At 50.9% G+C, this 24496-nt stretch overlaps 1 protein-coding gene across 1 annotated transcript in view; it reads left to right on the forward strand.

Moving 5' to 3' along the window:
- sh3bp2 (SH3-domain binding protein 2) overlaps nucleotides 1-24496 on the forward strand; it is a 49836-nt gene that overhangs the window by 18169 nt on the left and 7171 nt on the right. The window contains exons 4-9 of the mRNA XM_072453616.1: nucleotides 14409-14526; nucleotides 16967-17034; nucleotides 17627-17726; nucleotides 20279-20330; nucleotides 21193-21817; nucleotides 22067-22193. Of these exons, the coding sequence (XP_072309717.1) occupies nucleotides 14409-14526; nucleotides 16967-17034; nucleotides 17627-17726; nucleotides 20279-20330; nucleotides 21193-21817; nucleotides 22067-22193 (1090 nt within the window). The remainder of the gene's footprint in view (nucleotides 1-14408; nucleotides 14527-16966; nucleotides 17035-17626; nucleotides 17727-20278; nucleotides 20331-21192; nucleotides 21818-22066; nucleotides 22194-24496) is intronic.

The following is a 24496-nucleotide window of genomic DNA, read 5'->3' on the forward strand; positions in this document are numbered from 1 at the left end:
TGCGTTACTGGGGAGAGGGTGGATGAGTGACCGGAGAGGGAAATGAACTCTTGCCTGTTGGTGAGGTAGGATGTGAGCCAGTCAAGTGCAGAGCCCTCAACACCCAGTTGGCGCAGCCTTTGTAGGAGGATGGAATGGTTTATAGTGCCAAAGGCTGCGCTGAGGTCTAGTAGTAACAGGATGTTGAGGGCCCCGGAGTCTGCAGAGGTGAGGAGATCGTTGAGTACTTTGACCAGGGCTGTTTCAGTGCTGTGAAGTGGGCGGAAGCCAGATTGGAGGGGTTCATAGAGGTTGTTTGACTGGAGGTGGGTGTGAAGTTGGGCGGCGACGATGCGTTCCAGCGTTTTTGAGAGGAACGGCAGGTTGGAGATGGGGCGGTAGTTGGAGAGGTTGGCGGAGTCTAGGGTGGGTTTTTTGAGGATGGGGGTGATGGAGGCCAGTTTGTAGATGGAAGGAACATGGCCGAGGGATAAAGACTGGTTGAAGAGGGTGGTGAGATGGGGGATGAGAGCAGGGAGGCAAGCCTTGGTTAGAGTCGTTGGGAGGGGGTCGAGAGAGCAGGTGGTGGTTTTGGAAGCGGTGATGATGTCTAGGATATGAGAGGAGTTAACAGAGGAGAAGGTGGTGAGGGGAGGGAAGGGTGGGTGGTCAGGGAGAGGGGAGGGGGGCAGGGGTGTGGGTGGTGATGGTGATGGAGTTAATGGAGACGGCAGTCATGGAGCTGTTGATTTTGGAAATTTTGTCATTGAAGGCAAGGAGGAAAGAGTTGCAGAGGTCAGGGGAGGAGGGTGGAGTGATGTCCGGTGGCTGGAGCAGGTTGTTGACGGTGGAGAACAGGGTGCGAGGGCTCCGGTGGGAGCTGTTGATGAGGGTGGAGAGGTGGGCAGATTTGGCGGCTTGGAGAGCGTCACGGTAGGATGAGATGTGTAATTTGAAAGCTGCGGCGTGGACGGTGAGGCGGGTTCTTTTGAGGAGTCGTTCGAGTTGGCGGCCAGTCTGCTTCATGGAGCGGAGTTCAGGGGTGTACCAGGGGGCGGGGTTGATGTATGAGACGGAGGAGGTTTTCCAGGGGGCTAGGGAGTCAAGGGAGTCGGAGAGGGTAGTGTTGAGCATGACAGCATAGTCGTCGGGGGAAGAGGGGGGGGAGTCAGGGGGGAAAGCAGAGGATATGTGCTGGGAGAGCGTGAGGGGGTTGACTGACTTGATATTGCGGTAGGTGATGGTGCATTTTTTGGGGTTGTGGGGCGAGGGTAGGGGGGCGGAGAAAAGGATGCAGAGATGATCAGAGAGTGGGAAGGGGAGGGGGTGGAGCTTAGATATGGGTAGGAGAGAGGAACAGACTAAGTCCATCCTTTGGTATGGGTGGGGAAGTCAATGTGTTGGGTGAGATGGAAGCAGTCCAGGAGAGAGAGGAAGTCGGATGTCAGTGGGGCGTTGGGGCAGTCAATGTGGATGTTGAAGTCACCAGTGAGTAGAAGGCGGGCAGAGAGAGAGGATGCGATGGTGAGGAGTTCAGACAATTCAGTGCGGAAAGAGGGGTGGGGCTTTGGGGGACGATAGATCAGGATAGCGGTGATAGAGTTGGGGAGGGAGAAGGCGAGGTATTCAAATGATGAGATGGATGGAAGGTTGAGGTTCAGTTCAGTGATGGATGTAGATTTTTAATGAATAACAGCAAGACCTCCCCCACACCCGGAGAGGCGGGGTTTGGCAGTGTAAGTGTAGTTGGAGGGAGTGGCTTGGTTGAGAGCATAGAAGTCCAGGGGCTGTTGCCATGTTTCACAGAGGAGAAGCAGATCAATGTTATTGTCCAGTAGCAGTTCAGATATAACAGGTGATTTGTTGGAGAGGGAGCGGCAGTTCAGCAGTGCAAGGGAGATGGATGGGGGCGCAGGGGTGGGGGGGCGGAGGTTGCTGAGGTTGGCAGTGCGGCAGGTTAAACAAAAGGTTATATATATACCCTCTGCTGGTGGTCTCTATTTCTCCCCCTTCAAGCTCGGGTCCTCTCCCAGAGGCCCCTGGGAGCTTGAGGGTTCTTCAGTATCTTTGCTGTTCCTGCACTTTTCTGGACCGAGATGTCTGATGTTTTTCCTGGATCTGCTCAAGTCATTCCTCCAGTTTGGAGGTCATTCCTCCAGTTTGGAGGTCATTCCTCCAGTTTGGGGGTCATTCCTCCAGTTTGGGGGTCACTGCCCCAAGTGCTCCGGTCACAACGGGCACCACTGACACCTTCAGGCTCCAGACCTTCTCCAGCTCCTCTCTGAGGCCTTGGGATTTCTCTAGTTTCTCATATTCCTTTTTCCGGATGTTTCCATCCCATGATGCACTGCAATGTCCACCACCGGCTTTCCTCTGACCCTTGAGACCACCACTATGTCCGGTTGGTTCTCCATTACCATGTGGTCTGTCTGTATCTGGAAGTCCCAGAGGACCTTGGCTCAGTCGTTTTCCACCTTTGGAGGTGTTTCCACTTTGTCCTTGGGGTCTTCAGCTCGTGCTCTGCACAGATGTTTCTTACACTATGTCAGTTCCTGGTGATGGAGCTCCATGTCTGAGGTCCCTGCAGCATCTGCACCTGCAGTTATGTGTGGGATGGTCTCAGGGCCCTTTGCACAGCTACACCTTGGGTCTTGTCTGGTGTGGTAGATCAGGGCCTCTGTCCTTCAGACCGGCTCTTTCTAACCATTTGTAGGATCTTGTGATATCAGCCACTTCAGTTATGTTCCTGTGGTACATCCCATGTAGGGGCGTGTCCTCCCATGTAGGGGCGTGTCCTCCCATGTAGGGGCGTGTCCTCCCATGTAGGGGCGTGTCCTCCCATGTAGGGGCGTGTCCTCCCATGTAGGGGCGTGTCCTCCCATGATGGTCCCTCCTCTGTTCCTCATTGTCTGAGACATTCACTGAGCACGTCCTCTGTAGGAGCCTTGTCCTTGATGTACTTATGGATCTTGGACGTTTCATCCTGGATAGTGGCTCTCACACTCACTAGTCCCGCCTCCTTCCTTATGGCTAGTGCAAAGTCTCAGGGTGCTAGTGTACAGTCTCAGGGTGCTAGTGTACAGTCTCAGGGTGCTAGTGTCCAGTCTCAGGGTGCTAGTGTCCAGTCTCAGGGTGCTAGTGTCCAGTCTCAGGGTGCTAGTGTACAGTCTCAGTGCTAGTGTACAGTCTCAGGGTGCTAGTGTACAGACTCAGGGTGCTAGTGTACAGACTCAGAGTGCTAGTGTACAGTCTCAGGGTGCTAGTGTACAGTCTCAGGGTGCTAGTGTTCAGTCTCAGGGTGCTAGTGTACAGTCTCAGGGTGCTAGTGTACAGTCTCAGGGTGCTAGTGTACAGTCTCAGGGTGCTAGTGTACAGTCTCAGGGTGCTAGTGTGCTAGTGTACAGTCTCAGGGTGCTAGTGCACAGTCTCAGGGTGCTAGTGTACAGTCTCAGGGTGCTAGTGTACAGTCTCAGGGTGCTAGTGTCCAGTCTCAGGGTGCTAGTGTACAGTCTCAGGGTGCTAGTGTACAGTCTCAGGGTGCTCGTGTCCAGTCTCAGGGTGCTAGTGTCCAGTCTCAGGGTGCTAGTGTGCTAGTGTACAGTCTCAGGGTGCTAGTGTCCAGTCTAAGGGTGCTAGTGTACAGTCTCAGGGTGCTAGTGTACAGTCTCAGGGTGCTAGTGTACAGTCTCAGTGCTAGTGTACAGTCTCAGGGTGCTAGTGTACAGTCTCAATGTGCTAGTGTACAGTCTCAGGGTACTAGTGTGCTAGTGTACAGTCTCAGGGTGCTAGTGTACCGTCTCAGAGTGCTAGTGTACAGTCTCAGGGTACTAGTGTGCTAGTGTACAGTCTCAGGGTGCTAGTGTACCGTCTCAGAGTGCTAGTGTACAGTCTCAGGGTACTAGTGTGCTAGTGTACAGTCTCAGGGTGCTAGTGTACAGTCTCAGGGTGCTAGTGTACAGTCTCAGGGTGCTAGTGTACAGTCTCAGGGTGCTAGTGTACAGTCTCAGTGCTAGTGTACAGTCTCAGGGTGCTAGTGTACAGTCTCAGGGTGCTAGTGTACAGTCTCAGGGTGCTAGTGTCCAGTCTCAGGGTGCTAGTGTACAGTCTCAGAGTGCTAGTGTACAGTCTCAGGGTGCTAGTGCACATTCTCAGGGTGCTAGTGTACAGTCTCAGGGTGCTAGTGTCCAGTCTCAGGGTGCTAGTGTGCTAGTGTACAGTCTCAGGGTGCTAGTGTACAGTCTCAGGGTGCTAGTGTACAGTCTCAGGGTGCTCGATTTGGGATGAACCCTCCATGATCAGGAGCTTTCATGTCTTAACATCTGTATCTCCTTTGGCCTCTTGATTATTCCTGCAGGGTCGCTGATCACTGGCAGGGCGTGGCAGGGTCTGATCACTGGCAGGGCGTGGCAGGGTCTGATCACTGGCAGAGCGTGGCAGGGTCTGATCACTGGCAAAGCGTGGCAGGGTATGATCACTGGCAGGGCGTGGCAGGGTCTGATCACTGGCAGGGCGTGGCAGGGTCTGATCACTGGCAGGGCGTGGCAGGGTCTGATCACTGGCAGGGCGTGGCAGGGTCTGATCACTGGCAGGGCGTGGCAGGGTCTGATCACTGGCAGGGTGTGGCAGGGTCTGATCACTGGCAGGGCGTGGCAGGGTGTGGCAGGGTCTGATCACTGGCAGGGCGTGGCAGGGTCTGATCACTGGCAGGTGTGGCAGGGTCTGATCACTGGCAGGTGTGGCAGGGTCTGATCACTGGCAGGGCGTGGCTGTTTATTGCCCGGGACTTGTTCTTACCATTGAGCTGCTTCAGGACTTGCCTCACTCGTTGTCTCCTCTTTGATGTCATTTGCCAGGTCCTTGTAACTGTCCTCAATGTCCTCTGTCCCCCTCTATGTGGACCACCTTCCCTCTGTGTGGACCACCTTCCCTCTGTGTGGACCACCTTCCCTCTGTGTGGACCACCTTCCCTCTGAGCTGTAGATCCTGGTGGTGTGGATCAGGGAGTGAATGTTGTGGATAGTGATCAAATTATTGTCATGTCTGTGTCCTATTTATCATGAGTCAAGACGATCTTGCTGCATATGGGTCACAATGAACTATTCTGTGTATTTTAACTATTCTGTGTATTTTAACTATTCTGTGTATTTTAACTATTCTGTGTATTTTAACTATTCTGTGTATTTTAACTATTCTGTGTATTTTAACTATTCTGTGTATTTTCTGATCATCTGTTGACTAGTCTAAACAATCTTAAAGCGGACGTCATAGTGAAGGTCAGGCCCTTTTTATCAGACCCAAGCAACAGCGATATAAAACACAGCTAAATCTTGTGAAGAGTCCAATCTCAGCTGCAAGACGACAACACGCTACTGTTTTGCCTGTTTTTCCATGTTTTCATCAAATAAAGAACTTGAGAACGATCCTCGCCTCTCGCAGTCTGTATAGACTAAACTTCGACAATGTCCCGCTCGCTCTTAGCATCCAGCGTGATGTCATCCATGTAGAGGAGGAGACTGATGGTGGAGGGGGTTCAGACCTCTGCAGAACAGCATCACCTTGGTAAATGCCACATTTGACTGACACTTGCCATTGGCCTCAAGGCTGTTTCCCTGTGAGGCCCCTGTGAGGCCCCTGTGAGGCCCCTGCGAGGCCCCTGCGAGGCCCCTGTGAGGCCCCTGTGAGGCCCCTGTGAGGCCCCTGCGAGGCCCCTGTGAGGTCCCTGTGAGGCCCCTGTGAGGTCCCTGTGAGGTCCCTGTGAGGCCCCTGCGAGGCTCTTAGAGCCTCATTGATGTTGTACAACTCCAAACATTCAATGATCCAAGTGTGTGACATTGAGTCAGATGCTTCTTGTGATCGATCCAGGCAGTGTCAGGTGCGTCAGGTGTGACAGGTGTGGCAGGTGTGGCAGGTGTGACAGGTGTGGCAGGTGTGGCAGGTGTGTCAGGTGTGACAGGTGTGTCAGGTGTGACAGGTGTGGCAGGTGTGTCAGGTGTGACAGGTGTGGCAGGTGTGGCAGGTGTGGCAGGTGTGGCAGGTATGGCAGGTGTGGCAGGTTCAGTCCCGTGTGACTCTTTCACCTGGAGCTGATGTTTTGCACCTCTGGTATTTCTGCCTTTCTGAGCTGCTCATGTAGTGATCCATGTGCCGCTTATGTCAGCCGCCATTATGACAGGAGCAGGTGCCCGACAGGAGCTTATGCCCGACAGGAGCTTATGCCCGACAGGAGCTTCCATGTTGTGGAGAGACGGGACTGTGTCCTTTGAGGATCATGAGCCTTCAGTCACATTCAGGGTGAGTTCCGTCTCTTATCAGTGAGTTCATCAGGGGCCCGGTGCATGTATCATGTCGGGGCCCGGTGCATGTATCATGTCGGGGCCCGGTGCATGTATCATGTCAGGGGCCCGGTGCATGTATCATGTCAGGGGCCCGGTGCATGTATCATGTCAGGGGCCCGGTGCATGTATCATGTCGGGGCCCGGTGCATGTATCATGTCAGGGGCCCGGTGCATGTATCATGTCGGGGCCCGGTGCATGTATCATGTCGGGGCCCGGTGCATGTATCATGTCACGGGCCCTGTGCACGTATCATGTAAGGGCCCGGTGCACATCATGTCAGGGGCCCGGTGCATGTATCATGTCGGGGCCCGGTGCATGTATCATGTCGGGGCCCGGTGCATGTATCATGTCAGGGGCCCGGTGCATGTATAGTGTCGGGGCCCGGTGCATGTATCATGTCGGGGCCCGGTGCATGTATCATGTCACGGGCCCTGTGCACGTATCATGTAAGGGCCCGGTGCACATCATGTCAGGGGCCCGGTGCATGTATCATGTCGGGGCCCGGTGCATGTATCATGTCGGGGCCCGGTGCATGTATCATGTCACGGGCCCTGTGCACGTATCATGTAAGGGCCCGGTGCACATCATGTCAGGGGCCCGGTGCATGTATCATGTCAGGGGCCCGGTGCATGTATCATGTAAGGGCCCGGTGCATGTATCATGTAAGGGCCCGGTGCATGTATCATGTCAGGGGCCCGGTGCATGTATCATGTCAGGGGCCCGGTGCATGTATCATGTCGGGGCCCGGTGCATGTATCATGTCAGGGGCCCGGTGCATGTATCATGTCAGGGGCCCGGTGCATGTATCATGTCAGGGGCCCGGTGCATGTATCATGTCGGGGCCCGGTGCATGTATCATGTCAGGGGCCCGGTGCATGTATCATGTCGGGGCCCGGTGCATGTATCATGTCGGGGCCCGGTGCATGTATCATGTCACGGGCCCTGTGCACGTATCACGTAAGGGCCCGGTGCACATCATGTCAGGGGCCCGGTGCATGTATCATGTCGGGGCCCGGTGCATGTATCATGTCGGGGCCCGGTGCATGTATCATGTCAGGGGCCCGGTGCATGTATAGTGTCGGGGCCCGGTGCATGTATCATGTCGGGGCCCGGTGCATGTATCATGTCACGGGCCCTGTGCACGTATCATGTAAGGGCCCGGTGCACATCATGTCAGGGGCCCGGTGCATGTATCATGTCGGGGCCCGGTGCATGTATCATGTCGGGGCCCGGTGCATGTATCATGTCGGGGCCCGGTGCATGTATCATGTCACGGGCCCTGTGCACGTATCATGTAAGGGCCCGGTGCACATCATGTCAGGGGCCCGGTGAATGTATCATGTCAGGGGCCCGGTGCATGTATCATGTAAGGGCCCGGTGCATGTATCATGTAAGGGCCCGGTGCATGCATCATGTCAGGGGCCCGGTGCATGTATCATGTCGGGGCCCGGTGCATGTATCATGTCAGGGGCCCGGTGCATGTATCATGTCAGGGGCCCGGTGCATGTATCATGTCAGGGGCCCGGTGCATGTATCATGTCAGGGGCCCGGTGCATGTATCATGTCGGGGCCCGATGCATGTATCATGTCGGGGCCCGGTGCATGTATCATGTCAGGGGCCCGGTGCATGTATCATGTCGGGAACTGGTGCATGTATCATGTCAGGGGCCCGGTGCATGTATCATGTCAGGGGCCCCGGTGCATGTATCATGTCGGGGCCCGGTGCATGTATCATGTCAGGGGCCCGGTGCATGTATCATGTCGGGGCCCGGTGCATGTATCATGTCGGGGCCCGGTGCATGTATCATGTCGGGGCCCGGTGCATGTATCATGTCAGGGGCCCGGTGCATGTATCATGTCGGGGCCCGGTGCATGTATCATGTCGGGGCCCGGTGCATGTATCATGTCACGGGCCCTGTGCACGTATCATGTAAGGGCCCGGTGCACATCATGTCAGGGGCCCGGTGCATGTATCATGTCGGGGCCCGGTGCATGTATCATGTCGGGGCCCGGTGCATGTATCATGTCGGGGCCCGGTGCATGTATCATGTCAGGGGCCCGGTGCATGTATAGTGTCGGGGCCCGGTGCATGTATCATGTCGGGGCCCGGTGCATGTATCATGTCACGGGCCCTGTGCACGTATCATGTAAGGGCCCGGTGCACATCATGTCAGGGGCCCGGTGGATGTATCATGTCGGGGCCCGGTGCATGTATCATGTCGGGGCCCGGTGCATGTATCATGTCGGGGCCCGGTGCATGTATCATGTCGGGGCCCGGTGCATGTATCATGTCACGGGCCCTGTGCACGTATCATGTAAGGGCCCGGTGCACATCATGTCAGGGGCCCGGTGCATGTATCATGTCAGGGCCCGGTGCATGTATCATGTCACGGGCCCCGTGCACGTATCATGTAAGGGCCCGGTGCACATCATGTCAGGGGCCCGGTGCATGTATCATGTCGGGGCCCGGTGCATGTATCATGTCAGGGCCCGGTGCATGTATCATGTCAGGGGCCCGGTGCATATAAGATAAGATAAGATATTCCTTTATTGTCCCACAGGGACATGTGGGACATGTTGTCCCACAGGGACATGTGGGATATGTTGTCCACACAGGGATATGTGGGACATGTTGTCCACACAGGGACATGTGGGACATGTTGTCCCACAGGGACATGTGGGACATGTTGTCCACACAGGGACATGTGGGGCATGTTGTCCCACAGGGACATGTGGGACATGTTGTCCACACAGGGACATGTGGGACATGTTGTCCCACAGGGATATGTTGTTGTTCCACTGCAGCAGAAACATAATACAACTCTTATGAACAAAACTCCTCTCATATCTTAATAGGGACTGGAGGGGGGAATAAAATAAAATATATAAAAAATAAAGATAAAAATAAGATAATAAAATAATGATAATAGAAAAGAAAAAATAATAATAAAGTAAAAAATAGCTAGCACAAGACTAGGTCATACTAATAGTAAGTAAGTAAAACCGAATAAAAACAAAATAGAACACTCTTATTTACATCAGTTGTATTGCACATGAATATGGCCTTAATTGCTTGTGAGTATGTCAGTATTGCACATGGGTATGACAGTATTGCACATGGGTATGTCAGTATTGCACATGGGTATGACAGTATTGCACATGGGTATGACAGTATTGCACATGGGTATGTCAGTATTGCACATGGGTATGTCAGTATTGCACATGGGTATGACAGTATTGCACATGGGTATGTCAGTATTGCACATGGGTATGACAGTATTGCACATCAAATCAAATCAAATCAATTTATTTTTGTAAGGCCTAAAATCACAACAACAGTCGCCTCTGAGGCTGAATCAACAATGTCTGTGGTGGCGATGAAGTCAGACAATGTCTGTGGTGGCGAGGGACGATGTCCCAGGTCCTCTGTCCTTAGACTCTCCTTCTGCAGGAAAAACTACAAAAAAAACCTCTTTGGGAAAAAAGCGTAGAAACCTGGAGGAGTTCCAGTGAAGGAGAGATCCCACTCTCACAGACGTGAGGGAGACTGGAGCTGGAGCCACTCTTCAGGCAGATGAGGGACCGTCCACACGGGGCAGGGACACTTCACCAGGAGAGGGACATCTGGGTCCACAGGTCCTCAGGAGTGAGAGAAAGAAAAGAAGGCGGTGAACAGTTTTCAAGTGGAATTAAAAAATAAATATTGTTTGATAGAATAAGTCAGAAGAAGAGGACAGTGCTCAAGCTGTCATACTTCCCCCAGCACAGTTACTCCTAGGGCAGCGTAGCTGAAGCTGTGGGTTTATGTTTCTGTTCCTAACTAGTCTGACCATAAGCGATTTTGAAGAGGATCGTTTTAAGCCTGGACTTAAATGAAGAGACTGTGTCAGCAGATTTAACATGGGTCAGGAGCTGATTCCATAACATGGGTATGACAGTATTGCACATGGGTATATCAGTATTGCACATGGGTATATCAGTATTGCACATGGGTATGTCAGTATTGCACATGGGTATGTCAGCATTGCACATGGGTATGACAGTATTGCACATGGGTATGACAGTATTGCACATGGGTATGACAGTATTGCACATGGGTATGACAGTATTGCACATGGGTATGTCAGTATTGCACATGGGTATGTCAGTATTGCACATGGGTATATCAGTATTGCACATGGGTATGACAGTATTGCACATGTGTATGTCAGTATTGCACATGGGTATGTCAGCATTGCACATGGGTATGTCAGTATTGCACATGGGTATGACAGTATTGCACATGGGTATATCAGTATTGCACATGGGTATGACAGTATTGCACATGTGTATGCCAGTATTGCACATGGGTATGTCAGCATTGCACATGGGTATGACAGTATTGCACATGGGTATGACAGTATTGCACATGGGTATGACAGTATTGCACATGGGTATGTCAGTATTGCACATGGGTGTGTCAGCATTGCACATGGGTATGACAGTATTGCACATGGGTATGTCAGTATTGCACATGGGTATGACAGTATTGCACATGGGTATGTCAGTATTGCACATGGGTATGACAGTATTGCACATGGGTATGACAGTATTGCACATGGGTATATCAGTATTGCACATGGGTATATCAGTATTGCACATGGGTATGACAGTATTGCACATGTGTATGTCAGTATTGCACATGGGTATGAGAGTATTGCACATGGGCATGTCAGTATTTCACATGGGTATGTCAGTATTGCACATGGGTATGACAGTATTGCACATGGGTATGTCAGTATTGCACATGGGTATGATAGTATTGCACATGGGTATGTCAGTATTGCACATGGGAATGGCAGTATTGCACATGGGTATGTCAGTATGGCACATGGGTATGACAGTATTGCACATGGGTATGACAGTATTGCACATGGGTATGACAGTATTGCACATGGGTATAACAGTATTGCACATGGGTATGTCAGAATTGCACATGGGTATGACAGTATTGCACATGGGTATGGCAGTACTGCTCATGAGTATGTCAGTATTGCAGATGGGTATGACAGTATAGCACATGAGTATGTCAGTATTGCACATGGGTATGTCAGTATTGCACATGGGTATGACAGTATTGCATATGGGTATGTCAGTATTGCACATGGGTATGACAGTGTTGCACATGGGTATGTCAGTATTGCACATGGGTATGACAGTGATGCACATGGGTATATCAGTATTGCACATGAGTATGACAGTATTGCACATGGGTATCACAGTGTTGCATATGGGTATGTCAGTATTGCACATGGGTATGTCAGTATTGCACATGGGTATGACAGTATTGCACATGGGTATGTCAGTATTGCACATGGGTATGACAGTATTGCATATGGGTATGACAGTATTGCACATGGGTATATCAGTATTGCACATGGGTATATCAGTATTGCACATGGGGATGACAGTATTGCACATGTGTATGTCAGTATTGCACATGGGTATGTCAGCATTGCACATGGGTATGACAGTATGGCACATGGCTATGAGAGTATTGCACATGGGTATGACAGTATTGCACATAGGTATGTCAGTATTGCACATGGGTGTGTCAGCATTGCACATGGGTATGACAGTATTGCATATGGGTATGTCAGTATTGCACATGGGTATGACAGTATTGCACATGGGTATGTCAGTATTGCACATGGGTATGACAGTATTGCACATGGGTATGGCAGTACTGCTCATGAGTATGTCAGTATTGCAGATGGGTATGACAGTATTGCACATGAGTATGTCAGTATTGTACATGGGTATGTCAGTATTGCACATGGGTATGACAGTATTGCATATGGGTATGTCAGTATTGCACATGGGTATGACAGTGATGCACATGGGTATATCAGTATTGCACATGAGTATGACAGTATTGCACATGGGTATCACAGTGTTGCACATGGGTATGTCAGTATTTCACATGGGTATGACAGTGTTGCACATGGGTATGTCAGTATTGCACATGGGTATGTCAGTATTGCACATGGTTATATCAGTATTGCACATGGGTATATCAGTATTGCATATGGGTATGACAGTATTGCACATGTGTATGTCAGCATTGCACATGGGTATGTCAGCATTGCACATGGGTATGACAGTAATGCACATGGGTATGACAGTATTGCACATGGGTATGACAGTATTGCACATGGGTATGTCAGTATTGCACATGGGTATGACAGTATTGCACATGGGTATGTCAGTGTTGCACATGGGTATGACAGTATTGCACATGGGTATGTCAGTATGGCACATGGGTATGACAGTATTGCACATGGGTATGACAGTATTGCACATGGGTATAACAGTATTGCACATGGGTATGTCAGTATTTCACATGGGTATGACAGTGTTGCACATGGGTATGTCAGTATAGCACATGGGTATGTCAGTATTGCACATGGGTGTATCAGTATTGCACATGGGTATGACAGTATTGCACATGTGTATGTCAGTATTGCACATGGGTATGTCAGCATTGCACATGGGTATGACGGTAATGCACATGGGTATGACAGTATTGCACATGGGTATGACAGTATTGCACATGGGTATGTCAGTATTGCACATGGGTATGACAGTATTGCACATAGGTATGTCAGTGTTGCACATGGGTATGACAGTATTGCACATGGGTATGTCAGTATTGCACATGGGTATGACAGTATTGCACATTGGTATGACAGTATTGCATATGAGTAAGTCAGTATTGCACATGGGTATGACAGTATTGCACATGGGTATGACAGTATTGCACATGGGTATGTCAGTTTTGGAACATGGGTATGTCAGTATTGCACATGGGTATGACAGTACTGCACATGAGTATTTCAGTATTGCACATGGGTATGACAGTATTGCACATGGGTATGACAGTATTGCACATGGGTATGTCAGTATTGGAACATGGGTATGAAAGTATTGCACATGGGTATGACAGTATTGCACATGGGTATGGCAGTACTGCACATGAGTATGTCAGTATTACACATGGGTATGACAGTATTGCACATGGGTATGACAGTATTGCACATGGGTACGTCAGTATTGCACATGGGTATGGCAGTGTTGCACATGGGTATGTCAGTATTGCACATGGGTATGACAGTGTTGCACATGGGTATGTCAGTATTGCACATGGGTATGACATTATTGCACATGGGTAAGTCAGTATTGCATATGGGTATGAAAGTTTTGCACATGGGTATGACAGTGTTTCACATGGGTATGTCAGTATTGCACATCGGTATGTCAGTATTGCACATGGGTATGACAGTACTGCACATGAGTATGTCAGTATTGCACATGGGTATGACAATATTGCACATGGGTATGTCAGTGTTGCACATGGGTATGACAGTCTTGCACATGGGTATGTCAGTATTGCACATGTGTATGTCAGTATTGCACATGGGTATGACAGTGTTTGTTGTAGAGTCTGACAGCAGCAGAAGGACTGACTGTGAAACGTCTCCTTCACACAGCGAGGGTGGATCAGTCACTGAAGCTGCTCTCCAGAGTGGACAGAGTGTCCTGCAGGGGACAGAGTGTCCTGCAGGGGGCGACAATCATGGTCCAGCATAGATGTGAGTTTAGCCAGGACCCTTCTGTCCCCCACCTCCTGCACCGAGTCCAGAGCACAGCCCAGGACAGAGCTGTGTCCAGCTTCTTCCTCTCCCTCTCTGTGATGACCACACCTACAGGAGCTGATGCACCACAGAGTCAGAGAAGGTCTTGCTTTATATGAAAGCTCCTGGTCAAATAAGACCCCAAGGTTTCCTACAGTAGAACTTGAGGCTAGAAAGTGTCTCGTAGACGTTTAGGACCTAGTACCTGGCCTGCGGGCCAACTCCAAATCGCCAATCAATATAGCTTGGCCCGCAGCCACATTTCCTATGAATACATTTGATTTGATTTTTTCCACATCGCATCCGCGGCAAGAATTTGGAGATTGCATCAATACCTTCAGGAGCCCATAGCTCAGTGATCTTCTCTGTTCCAAATGTCATGAAGCATCTATAGCTCTTTGTCCCTCTGATGTGCTACAGGGTGATGCGAGCAGCCGAGGAGACCACATCCAGTAATGTGTTCCCCTTTAAGATCGTCCACTTCAGCAAGAAGCACCGCACATGGCTGTTCTCTGCGGCCAGCGAGGACGAGCGCAGGGTAAGACCTAACCCTGACCCTGACCCTGACCCTGACCCTGACCCTAACCCTAACCCTAACCCTAACCCTAACCCACATGGCTGTTCTCTGCGGCCAGCGAGGACGAGCGCAGGGTAAGACCTGACCCTAACCCTGACCCTGACCCTGACCCTGACCCTGACCCTGACCCTGATCCTACCCCTTACCCTAACCCTAACCCTAACCCTAACCCTAACCCTAACCCTGACCCTGACCCTGACCCTGACACTAACCCTAACCCTAACCCTGACCCTAACCCTAACCCTAACCCTAACCCAGCGAGGACGAGCGCAGGGTAAGACCTAACCCTAACCCTGACCCTAACCCTGACCCTGACCCTGACACTGACACTGACCCTGACCCTGACCCTAACCCTGACCCTAACCCTAACCCTAACCCTAACCCTGACCCTAGAGCCACAGACACTCACCAAACTCCATTATTGAGCTAGTACAAGAGATCAAAAGAGAAGTTGAGACTAGACTCTTATTGAAATAGAATGATTTTAAATGTTATCCTTTTCAATAAACCACCACCAAACAACACCCTAAAAACTAAATTTACCAATTAACAAAGTACTTTATAATTACCATAATTACAATTTAAAATAGATATACTTTTACGTTTATACTCGGAAAATTAACATTTGTGAATGACCCGTCATTATTAATTATTGTGGTGGAAATGCCAAAACAAACTTTTGATTTGTCCACCCCTTTGAGAACTTGGAGAGGGCGTGGTCTGATGGGGCTGTGTTGCTGTGGGTGGGGCTTGTGTTGCTGTGGGTGCGGCTTAGAGAAGGCGTGGTCTGATGGGGCTGTGCTGCTGGGTGGGGTTTGGAGAGGGCGTGGTCTGATGGGGCTCTGCTGCTTGGTGGGATTTGGAGAGGGCGTGGTCTAATGGGGCTGTGCTGCTGGGTGGGGTTTGGAGAGGGCGTGGTCTGATGGGGCTGTGCTGCTGGGTGGGGTTTGGAGAGGGCGTGGTCTGATGGGGCTGTGCTGCTGGGTGGGGTTTGGAGAGGGCATGGTCTGATAGGGCTGTGTTGCTGTGGGTGGGGTGTGGAGAGGGCGTGGTCTGATGGGGCTGTGCTGCTGGGTGGGGTTTGGAGAGGGCATGGTCTGATAGGGCTGTGTTGCTGTGGGTGGGGTGTGGAGAGGGCGTGGTCTGATGGGGCTGTGCTGCTGGGTGGGGTTTGGAGAGGGCGTGGTCTGATGGGGCTGTGTTGCTGTGGGTGGGGTGTGGAGAGGGCGTGGTCTGATGGGGCTGTGCTGCTGGGTGGGGTTTGGAGAGGGCGTAGTCTGATGGGGCTGTGTTGCTGTGGGTGGGGTTTGGAGAGGGCGTGGTCTGATGGGGCTGTGTTGCTGGGTGGGGTTTGGAGAGGGCGTGGTCTGATGGGGCTGTGCTGCTGGGTGGGGTTTGGAGAGGGCGTGGTCTGATGGGGCTGTGTTGCTGTGGGTGGGATTTGGAGAGGGCGTGGTCTGATGGGGCTGTGGGTGGGGTTTGGAGAGGGTGTGGTCTGATGGGGCTGTGCTGCTGTGTGGGGTTTGGAGAGGGCGTGGTCTGATGGGGCTGTGATGCTGTGGGTGGGATTTGGAGAGGGCGTGGTCTGATGGGGCTGTGCTGCTGTGGGTGGGGTTTGGAGAGGGCGTGGTCTGATGGGGCTGTGTTGCTGTGGGTGGGGTTTGGAGAGGGCGTGGTCTGATGGGGCTGTGCTGCTGGGTGGGGTTTGGAGAGGGCGTGGTCTGATGGGGCTGTGTTGCTGTGGGTGGGGTTTCGAGAAGGCGTGGTTTGATGGGGCTGTGTTGCTGTGGGTGGGGTTTGGAGAGGGCGTGGTCTGATGGGGCTGTGTTGCTGTGGGTGGGGTTTGGAGAGGGCGTGGTCTGATGGGGCTGTGTTGCTGTTTGTGGGGTGTGGAGAGGGCGTGGTCTGATGGGGCTGTGTTGCTGTGGGTGGGGTTTGGAGAGGGCGTGGTCTGATGGAGCTGTGTTGCTGTTTGTGGGGTGTGGAGAGGGTGTGGTCTGACACAGCCCTGACACACCTCCTGCCTGGATGAACTCTCTCGCTAGATGAGTCCTGGTTCTTCCCTGGTTCTGTCCTGGTTCTGTCCTGGTTCTGTCCTGGTTCTGTCCTGGTTCAGTCCTGGTTCTGTCCTGGTTCTGTCCTGGTTCTGTCCTGGTTCAGTCCTGGTTCTGTCCTGGTTCTGTCCTGGTTCTGTCCTGGTTCGGTCTGTGGGAGTGGGATCTCTCCTTCACTGTGGTTCTTCCAGAGGTTTTTACTTTTTCCCAAGGGGTTTTTCATCTGTTTTTTCCCCATTGAAGCAACTGCTGTGATTTTGGGTGTTACAAATATAAATTGGAAATTGAATTGACAGTGCGGGTGGGAAGAGCTCACAGAGGGTGTGGTCTGACATGTGGTGTTGCAGAGCTGGATGAGGCACCTGCGCAGGGAGATCGACCACTACAATGACCGTCAGGAGCCCCACACACCCAGGTACGTCCCACACACCCTGGTACGTCCCACACACCCTGGTACGTCCCACACACCCTGGTACATCCCACACACCCAGGTGAGCCCCACACACCCAGGTGAGCCCCACACACCCAGGTGAGCCCCACACACCCAGGTGACCTCCACACACCCAGGTGAGTCCCACACACCCAGCTGACCTCCACACACCCAGGTGACCTCCACACCCCCAGGTGAGTCCCACACACCCAGGTGACCTCCACACACCAAGGTGACCTCCACACACCCAGGTGACCTCCACACACCCAGGTGAGTCCCACACACCCAGCTGACCTCCACACACCCAGCTGACCTCCACACACCCAGGTGACCTCCACACCCCCAGGTGAGTCCCACACACCCAGGTGACCTCCACACACCAAGGTGACCTCCACACACCCAGGTGACCTCCACACCCCCAGGTGAGTCCCACACACCCAGGTGACCTCCACACACCCAGGTGAGTCCCACACCCCCAGGTGACCTCCACACACCCAGGTGACCTCCGCACACCCAGGTGACCTCCGCACACCCAGGACTGTCTGCTGTTGTCTAACACATGTTCACGTGCCTGCAGTGACACCGACTCCGACTCGGACAGCTTCTACGGGACCATCGAGAGGCCCTTGGATATCAAGCATCTCGTGGACAACACGGACAATGGTACACGAGCTGCTGTCTCACACCGACACATCCGCTAATCCTGTCCAATGACTGTAGTCAGAGTGTGAATGAGGGAGTGGTTCCTTCATGTCAAGTGCTTTGAGTGCCTTGAAGGTACTATTAGGTCACTAGTATCATTAGATTGGTCCTTGTCTTTTCATTCCTTGCTTAAACCCTCAATAGTCATATTGTTGCCGTTTTAGATCTGGTTTAGATCTGGTTTAGATCTGGTTTAGACCTGGTTTAGACCTGGTTTAGATCTGGTTTAGACCTGGTGCTACTTGAAAGGTAAATGTTTTTTTTGGTAGTACTTGCTATGAAAAGGTTTAGATCCACTGCCCTCGACTTCAAGCAGCACGAAGTGTGTCACTTCTACAACCTTGCTCCTGATTGGCTCTGTGGTTGTCATGAAGTACCTACTTTGAAGTCCAAATATGGAACTTGGCTCTACATTCGCTGCCTAGTCTATGGAACCAATACTACGGCCTATGGAACCAATACTACAGCCTATGGAACCAATACTACAGTCTATGGAACCAATACTACAGCCTATGGAACCAATGCTACAGTCTATGGAACCAACACTACAGTCTATGGAACCAATACTACAGCCTATGGAACCAATACTACAGTCTATGGAACCAATGCTACAGTCTATGGAACCAACACTACAGTCTATGGAACCAATCCTACGGCGTATGGAACCAATACTACAGTCTATGGAACCAATACTACAGTCTATGGAACCAATACTACGGCCTATGGAACCAATACTACAGTCTATGGAACCAATACTACAGTCTATGGAACCAATACTACAGTCTATGGAACCAATCCTACAGCCTTTGGAACCAATACTACAGTCTATGGAACCAATACTACAGCCTATGGAACCAATACTACAGTCTATGGAACCAATCCTACGGCCTATGGAACCAATACTACAGTCTATGGAACCAATACTACAGTCTATGGAACCAATACTACAGTCTATGGAACCAACACTACAGTCTATGGAACCAATCCTACAGCCTATGGAACCAATACTACAGTCTATGGAACCAATACTACAGTCTATGGAACCAATACTACGGCCTATGGAACCAATACTACAGTCTATGGAACCAATACTACAGTCTATGGAACCAATACTACAGTCTATGGAACCAATCCTACGGCCTTTGGAACCAATACTACAGTCTATGGAACCAATACTACAGCCTATGGAACCAATACTACAGTCTATGGAACCAATACTACAGTCTATGGAACCAATCCTACGGCCTATGGAACCAATACTACAGTCTATGGAACCAATACTACAGTCTATGGAACCAATACTACAGTCTATGGAACCAATACTACAGTCTATGGAACAAATACTACAGTCTATGGAACCAATACTACAGCCTATGGAACCAATACTACAGTCTATGGAACCACTACTCAAGTAGTAAGAAGTTTCTCACCAAATTGACCCAAGCATCATTGTAATTGTTTGTTATTTATTTGTTTATTTAAGTTAATATTTACCTGTGTACGTTTTCATGTGAACACGGGCGTGGCCCCAGAGGTAAAAATACAGAGACAGGGAGAGAGAGAGAGAAGCCGTGAAACAGAACGGTAAAAGAAAAGACTGGCTAGAGAGTAGAGAAAGACAAACGTCTGCCAGAAAACCACTTAACTACCAATGGTCATATGTTGGCCAACACGTTTTCAAGGTGTAAAGTGTCAAGGTGCAAAGTTGTGACTGCAATTAAACCTGACCTGACACAACATCAGTCTTGAAGGGGTTTAGCGTCTTGTGCCCTTCTGCGTGTTCATGCATCAGAGAGAGATGACCAGGAGAAACGACGGTTCCAAGTAGAAAGGTTTATTGCCCTGATACAGAGGTTTCTAGAAATGTGCAACAACAGATATCTGGGTCTTGGGCCTATGTCAGCCGAGCACACCAGACGTGTGTCTTACCAGCTGAAGCCAAGAGCAAGACAAAAGTTTAAGACTATGCAGTGTTATTCATGGTGAAGGAGGCGTGGTCTCCCTCCGAGGCGGCGGGATGGATGAGTCATGAACTGGTTGGGATCCTAGTCCCGGATCTTGCTCGTATATGGAGTTGTTTCCCGAGCGCCGGGGTGTGACTTCCCCACGGTGAGCCATCCTGCACAGATAAGACAAGAAGAAGAATCCTCCGCGCCTCCTCCACGCCTCTGCACCTGGGACGGTGTAGTACCGAGTTGTGGATCAAGGCCGAGTAATGCACGTGTGTGTGTGTGTGCCTTCAGCCTGGAGCATGATGTCCTTTTTAGACCGAGTTGAACCACGGTAGTTACAGTAACTGTTGTTTCGCCCCGTGTCTGGGTGGGTCAAAGCCTCCAGCTGTAACTGTCTTACTCTAGCAGGAGTCAAAGTACGGTGTCTGAAAACTACTCTAAAACGTTATTCAAATGTAGTTAAGCGAATGTAACAATGTGCAAGTGTGTACTACTGACCTCTGAGCCACACCATCACACACAAAGTGAGTCCAGCCACACATCCTCACAGAAGCTGTTGTGTTGCAGATTATGAGGACGAGGATGAAGAGGACTATGTGACACCAGACAGTTCACCGACCAACACCTGTGAGTACATGTCATGCAGAGCGATGCTTCTCAAACACGCCAAATGTAAAGATCAAATCCTACCTAGAAAACAAAAATGAACATAATATATATTCTACATATAGGATAGAAGTAGTCTAATCTTGGCTTATAAAAATGTATTTTTGGTCTTGTCACAAAGGTTCATGATCTGTGTGAAAGTCGTGCTCTGGAGGGAGTAATGACCCAAACGGTTTTCCCAATCCTAATCTTAATGCTCTTCCCAAACATCTAAACCTAACTGTAGCTGAGCGGCTAGCACTTCACACCTGTGTCTGGGGGGCTAGCACTTCACACCTGTGCCTGGGGGACTAGCACTTCACACCTGTGTCTGGGGGGCTAGCACTTCACACCTGTGTCTGGGGGGCTAGCGGCTAGCACTACACACCTGTGTCTGGGGGGCTAGCGGCTAGCACTTCACACCTGTGTCTGGGTGGCTAGCACTTCACACCTGTGTCTGGGGGGCTAGCACTTCACACCTGTGTCTGGGTGGCTAGCACTTCACACCTGTGTCTGGGTGGCTAGCACTTCACACCTGTGTCTGGGTGGCTAGCACTTCACACCTGTGTCTGGGTGGCTAGCACTTCACACCTGTGTCTGGGTGGCTAGCACTTCACACCTCTGTCTGGGTGGCTAGCACTTCACACCTGTGTCTGGGTGGGGTTCCTCCAGGCTCTCATTTGCCCCATCAACTCAAAACACAGTAGGTAAATAGGTAGATTGAACACAAACATGACTTAAGAGTCCGGCGTCCTTTTGGGGTCCATTATCCCACTTCAGCCTTTGTGCAATGACTGTTTTTAATTGTAATAGTGTATTCAGAGCTTGTGCCTTGTGTGTGCAGGTCGACCCACAGGCCCCCCACCCTCGTACCCGCCTCCCCCTGTCCCTCTGACTGCTGTGTCTAATCAGCTCCCTCCAGACGGCAAAGCCCCACCCATTCCCCCACCCCTTCACCGGATCCCAACCAGCCCCTTACCCAAAAAGCCTCTGCCCATTCCACCCCCGTCCACCCACAAGGGCCCACCCCCTGACCCGCCCTTGGTTGCTCCCCGGCAGAGACATGCCCCTTTTGCTCTCGTGACCCCTCCCCTTCCAGCCCCCAACCCCAAACGGACCGTCTCTAGAGTAGAGACCTCCACCACGTTACCTATCTGCGAGGAGCTGTCACGGCTATGGCTGAACCGCACCGTGCCCGACCCCGCACGCAACCCCGCCCCAAACCCAGCACGCAGTCCTGCCCCCAGCCCAGCACTCAGCCCCTCCCACAGCCAAGCCCACAGCCCCACACCTAACCCAGCCCACAGCCACACCCATAACCTCTCCCAGAGTACCATTCAGCGCCCCACCCAAAGCTCCGCCCATGGCCCTTTAATAGGAAACCACTTGTACAAACCGAAACCCCCTCCCCCAACCAGCAAACCCCCTGTGCCCACATCTAGGAAGCCGGCGTCCACAAGCTCTCTGGGGTAAGTCCTGCCCTGGCCCTGCGCTGTGGCTCCACCTGCCACGCCTCACATGCACTATTTCATCATTTGACCAATTTAGTAGAGTAAGATTGCAGGCTGGATACTGTAGATTTAAGAGATGAATTTGAACTTTTAGACTTTGTTTTAATATTTCCTGTAAAGTTCACAGTTAAGCTTGATTCAAGTCTTTGTGCAGTGACTGTTGTAAGACAGTGTATGTTTGACCTCAGTGTGTATGTGTCTTGTCAGAAGGGCGTCTCCAGAAGGACAGAGCTTCCGGGCCTCTGCAGACGAGGTCCCTGTGGACATCAGGACCAGGTGGGCCTCGGTCAAACCCAGCGGGGACAAGTCAGATGAGGACGATGACTACGAGAATGTAAGTCTATCGGAGCTGATGCACCTCAAACACCTTTGCACGGACCTGACAAGGAAAACCCAGTTTTTTTAAATTTAACGTTATTGACCTTATTCCGCCCTGCTCTGCCCCGAAATAAAATGTTGTATTTTATTTTTTTATTTTAATTTGGTCACAAGATGATGGCCACCTAGCTTAGCCGTGTTTGTCTGGCTGCGGTCGAATCCCTTGAAATTATACATCTTTAATATGAGTTTAATATGAGATTTGATATTTCTGCATGAGAGAACATAAATAAAGGCTTGGACACTTATTTCAGGAACATCATCTAAGAAACCGAAAAATCCACCGAGAACAGGGCCAGCCATGCTAAACCTGAATGAAGAGACTGTGTCGCCTCTTTAACATGGACAGAACTCTACCTCCTACTGTGCTTTTAGAGACTCTTGGGACCACCAGAAGGCTCTACCTTCTACTGTGCTTTTAGAGACTCTTGGCACCACCAGAAGGCTCTAGCTCCTACTGTGCTTTTAGAGACTCTTGGGACCACCAGAAGGCTCTACCTTCTACTGTGCTTTTAGAGACTCTTGGCACCACCAGAAGGCTCTACCTTCTACTGTGCTTTTAGAGACTCTTGGCACCACCAGAAGGCTCTACCTTCTACTGTGCTTTTAGAGACTCTTGGCACCACCAGAAGGCTCTACCTTCTACTGTGCTTTTAGAGACTCTTGGGACCACCAGAAGGCTCTACCTTCTACTGTGCTTTTAGAGACTCTTGGCAGCACCAGAAGGCTCTACCTTCTACTGTGCTTTTAGAGACTCTTGGCACCACCAGAAGACTTTACCTTCTACTGTGCTTTTAGAGACTCTTGGCACCACCAGAAAGCTCTACCTCCTACTGTGCTTTTAGAGACTCTTGGGACCACCAGAAGGCCAGCATTTAGAGAGTGAAGAGCTCTGATTGGATGAGATGGTTCTATAGCATCTTTGAGGTGGGAGGGGCCATGTCATTTATGGCTTTGTAAGTCAGGAGGAGGAGTTTAAATGTGATTCTAAACTGGACAGGAGCCAGTGAAGAGACTCCAGCACCGGCGTAATGTGCTCTCTTCTTTTAGTTCCTGTTAGTAATCTTGCAGCTGCATTTTGAACCAGTTAAAGCTTTTTATGGAGCTTTTAGGTCCTGCTGTGAGCAGGAGTTACAGGAGAATCGAGACGTTACAAATGCAGGAGACGTTTCAGCTTCGCTTTTAGGCCGGATTCTTCTGATTTGATCTTTATTACACAGACGAAAGAGTCTGTTTTACAGACTTGATTTACATGAGCTTTAAATGAGACTCTGAGGTTTCTTACAGTAGAACTGGAGGCTTCAGTGAGGCTATCTGCACAATGACCTCCAGCACAATGACCTCCTGCACAATGACCTCCAGCACAATGACCTCCAGCACAATGACCTCCAGCACAATGACCTCCAGCACAATGACCTTCAGCACATTGACCTCCAGCACAATGACCTCCAGCACAATGACCTCAATGACCTCCAGCACAATGACCTCCAGCACAATGACCTCCAGCACAATGACCTTCAGCACAATGACCTTCAGCACATTGACCTCCAGCACAATGACCTCCAGCACAATGACCTCAATGACCTCCAGCACAATGACCTCCAGCACAATGACCTCCAGCACAATGACCTCCAGCACAATGACCTCCTGCACAATGACCTCCAGCACAATGACCTCCAGCACAATGACCTCCAGCACAATGACCTTCAGCACATTGACCTCCAGCACAATGACCTCCAGCACAATGACCTCAATGACCTCCAGCACAATGACCTCCAGCACAATGACCTCCAGCACAATGACCTTCAGCACAATGACCTTCAGCACATTGACCTCCAGCACAATGACCTCCAGCACAATGACCTCAATGACCTCCAGCACAATGACCTCCAGCACAATGACCTCCAGCACAATGACCTTCAGCACATTGACCTCCAGCACAATGACCTCCAGCACAATGACCTCCAGCACAATGACTTTCAGCACATTGACCTCCAGCACAATGACCTCCAGCACAATGACCTCCAGCACAATGACCTCGGTTTTTTCAGGGTTAAGAAGCAGGTAGTTAAGTGTCCTCCAGGTTTTTATCTCCTTCACACAAGCACTAAGTCTGTCTCCTTGATCGCTCTGATCAGGTTCATTGATAAATACAGCTGAGTGTTAATGCCATGTGACCTGATCATGTGACCTGATCATGTGACCTGATCACGTGACTTGATCATGTGACCTAACGGCAGCATGTAAAGAGTAAACAGA

This window comes from Eucyclogobius newberryi, unplaced genomic scaffold (genome assembly GCF_026437365.1).
Source record: "Eucyclogobius newberryi isolate DKJ021-1_F unplaced genomic scaffold, fEucNew1.0.hap1 SCAF_2, whole genome shotgun sequence".
NCBI lineage: Eukaryota > Metazoa > Chordata > Actinopteri > Gobiiformes > Gobiidae > Eucyclogobius > Eucyclogobius newberryi.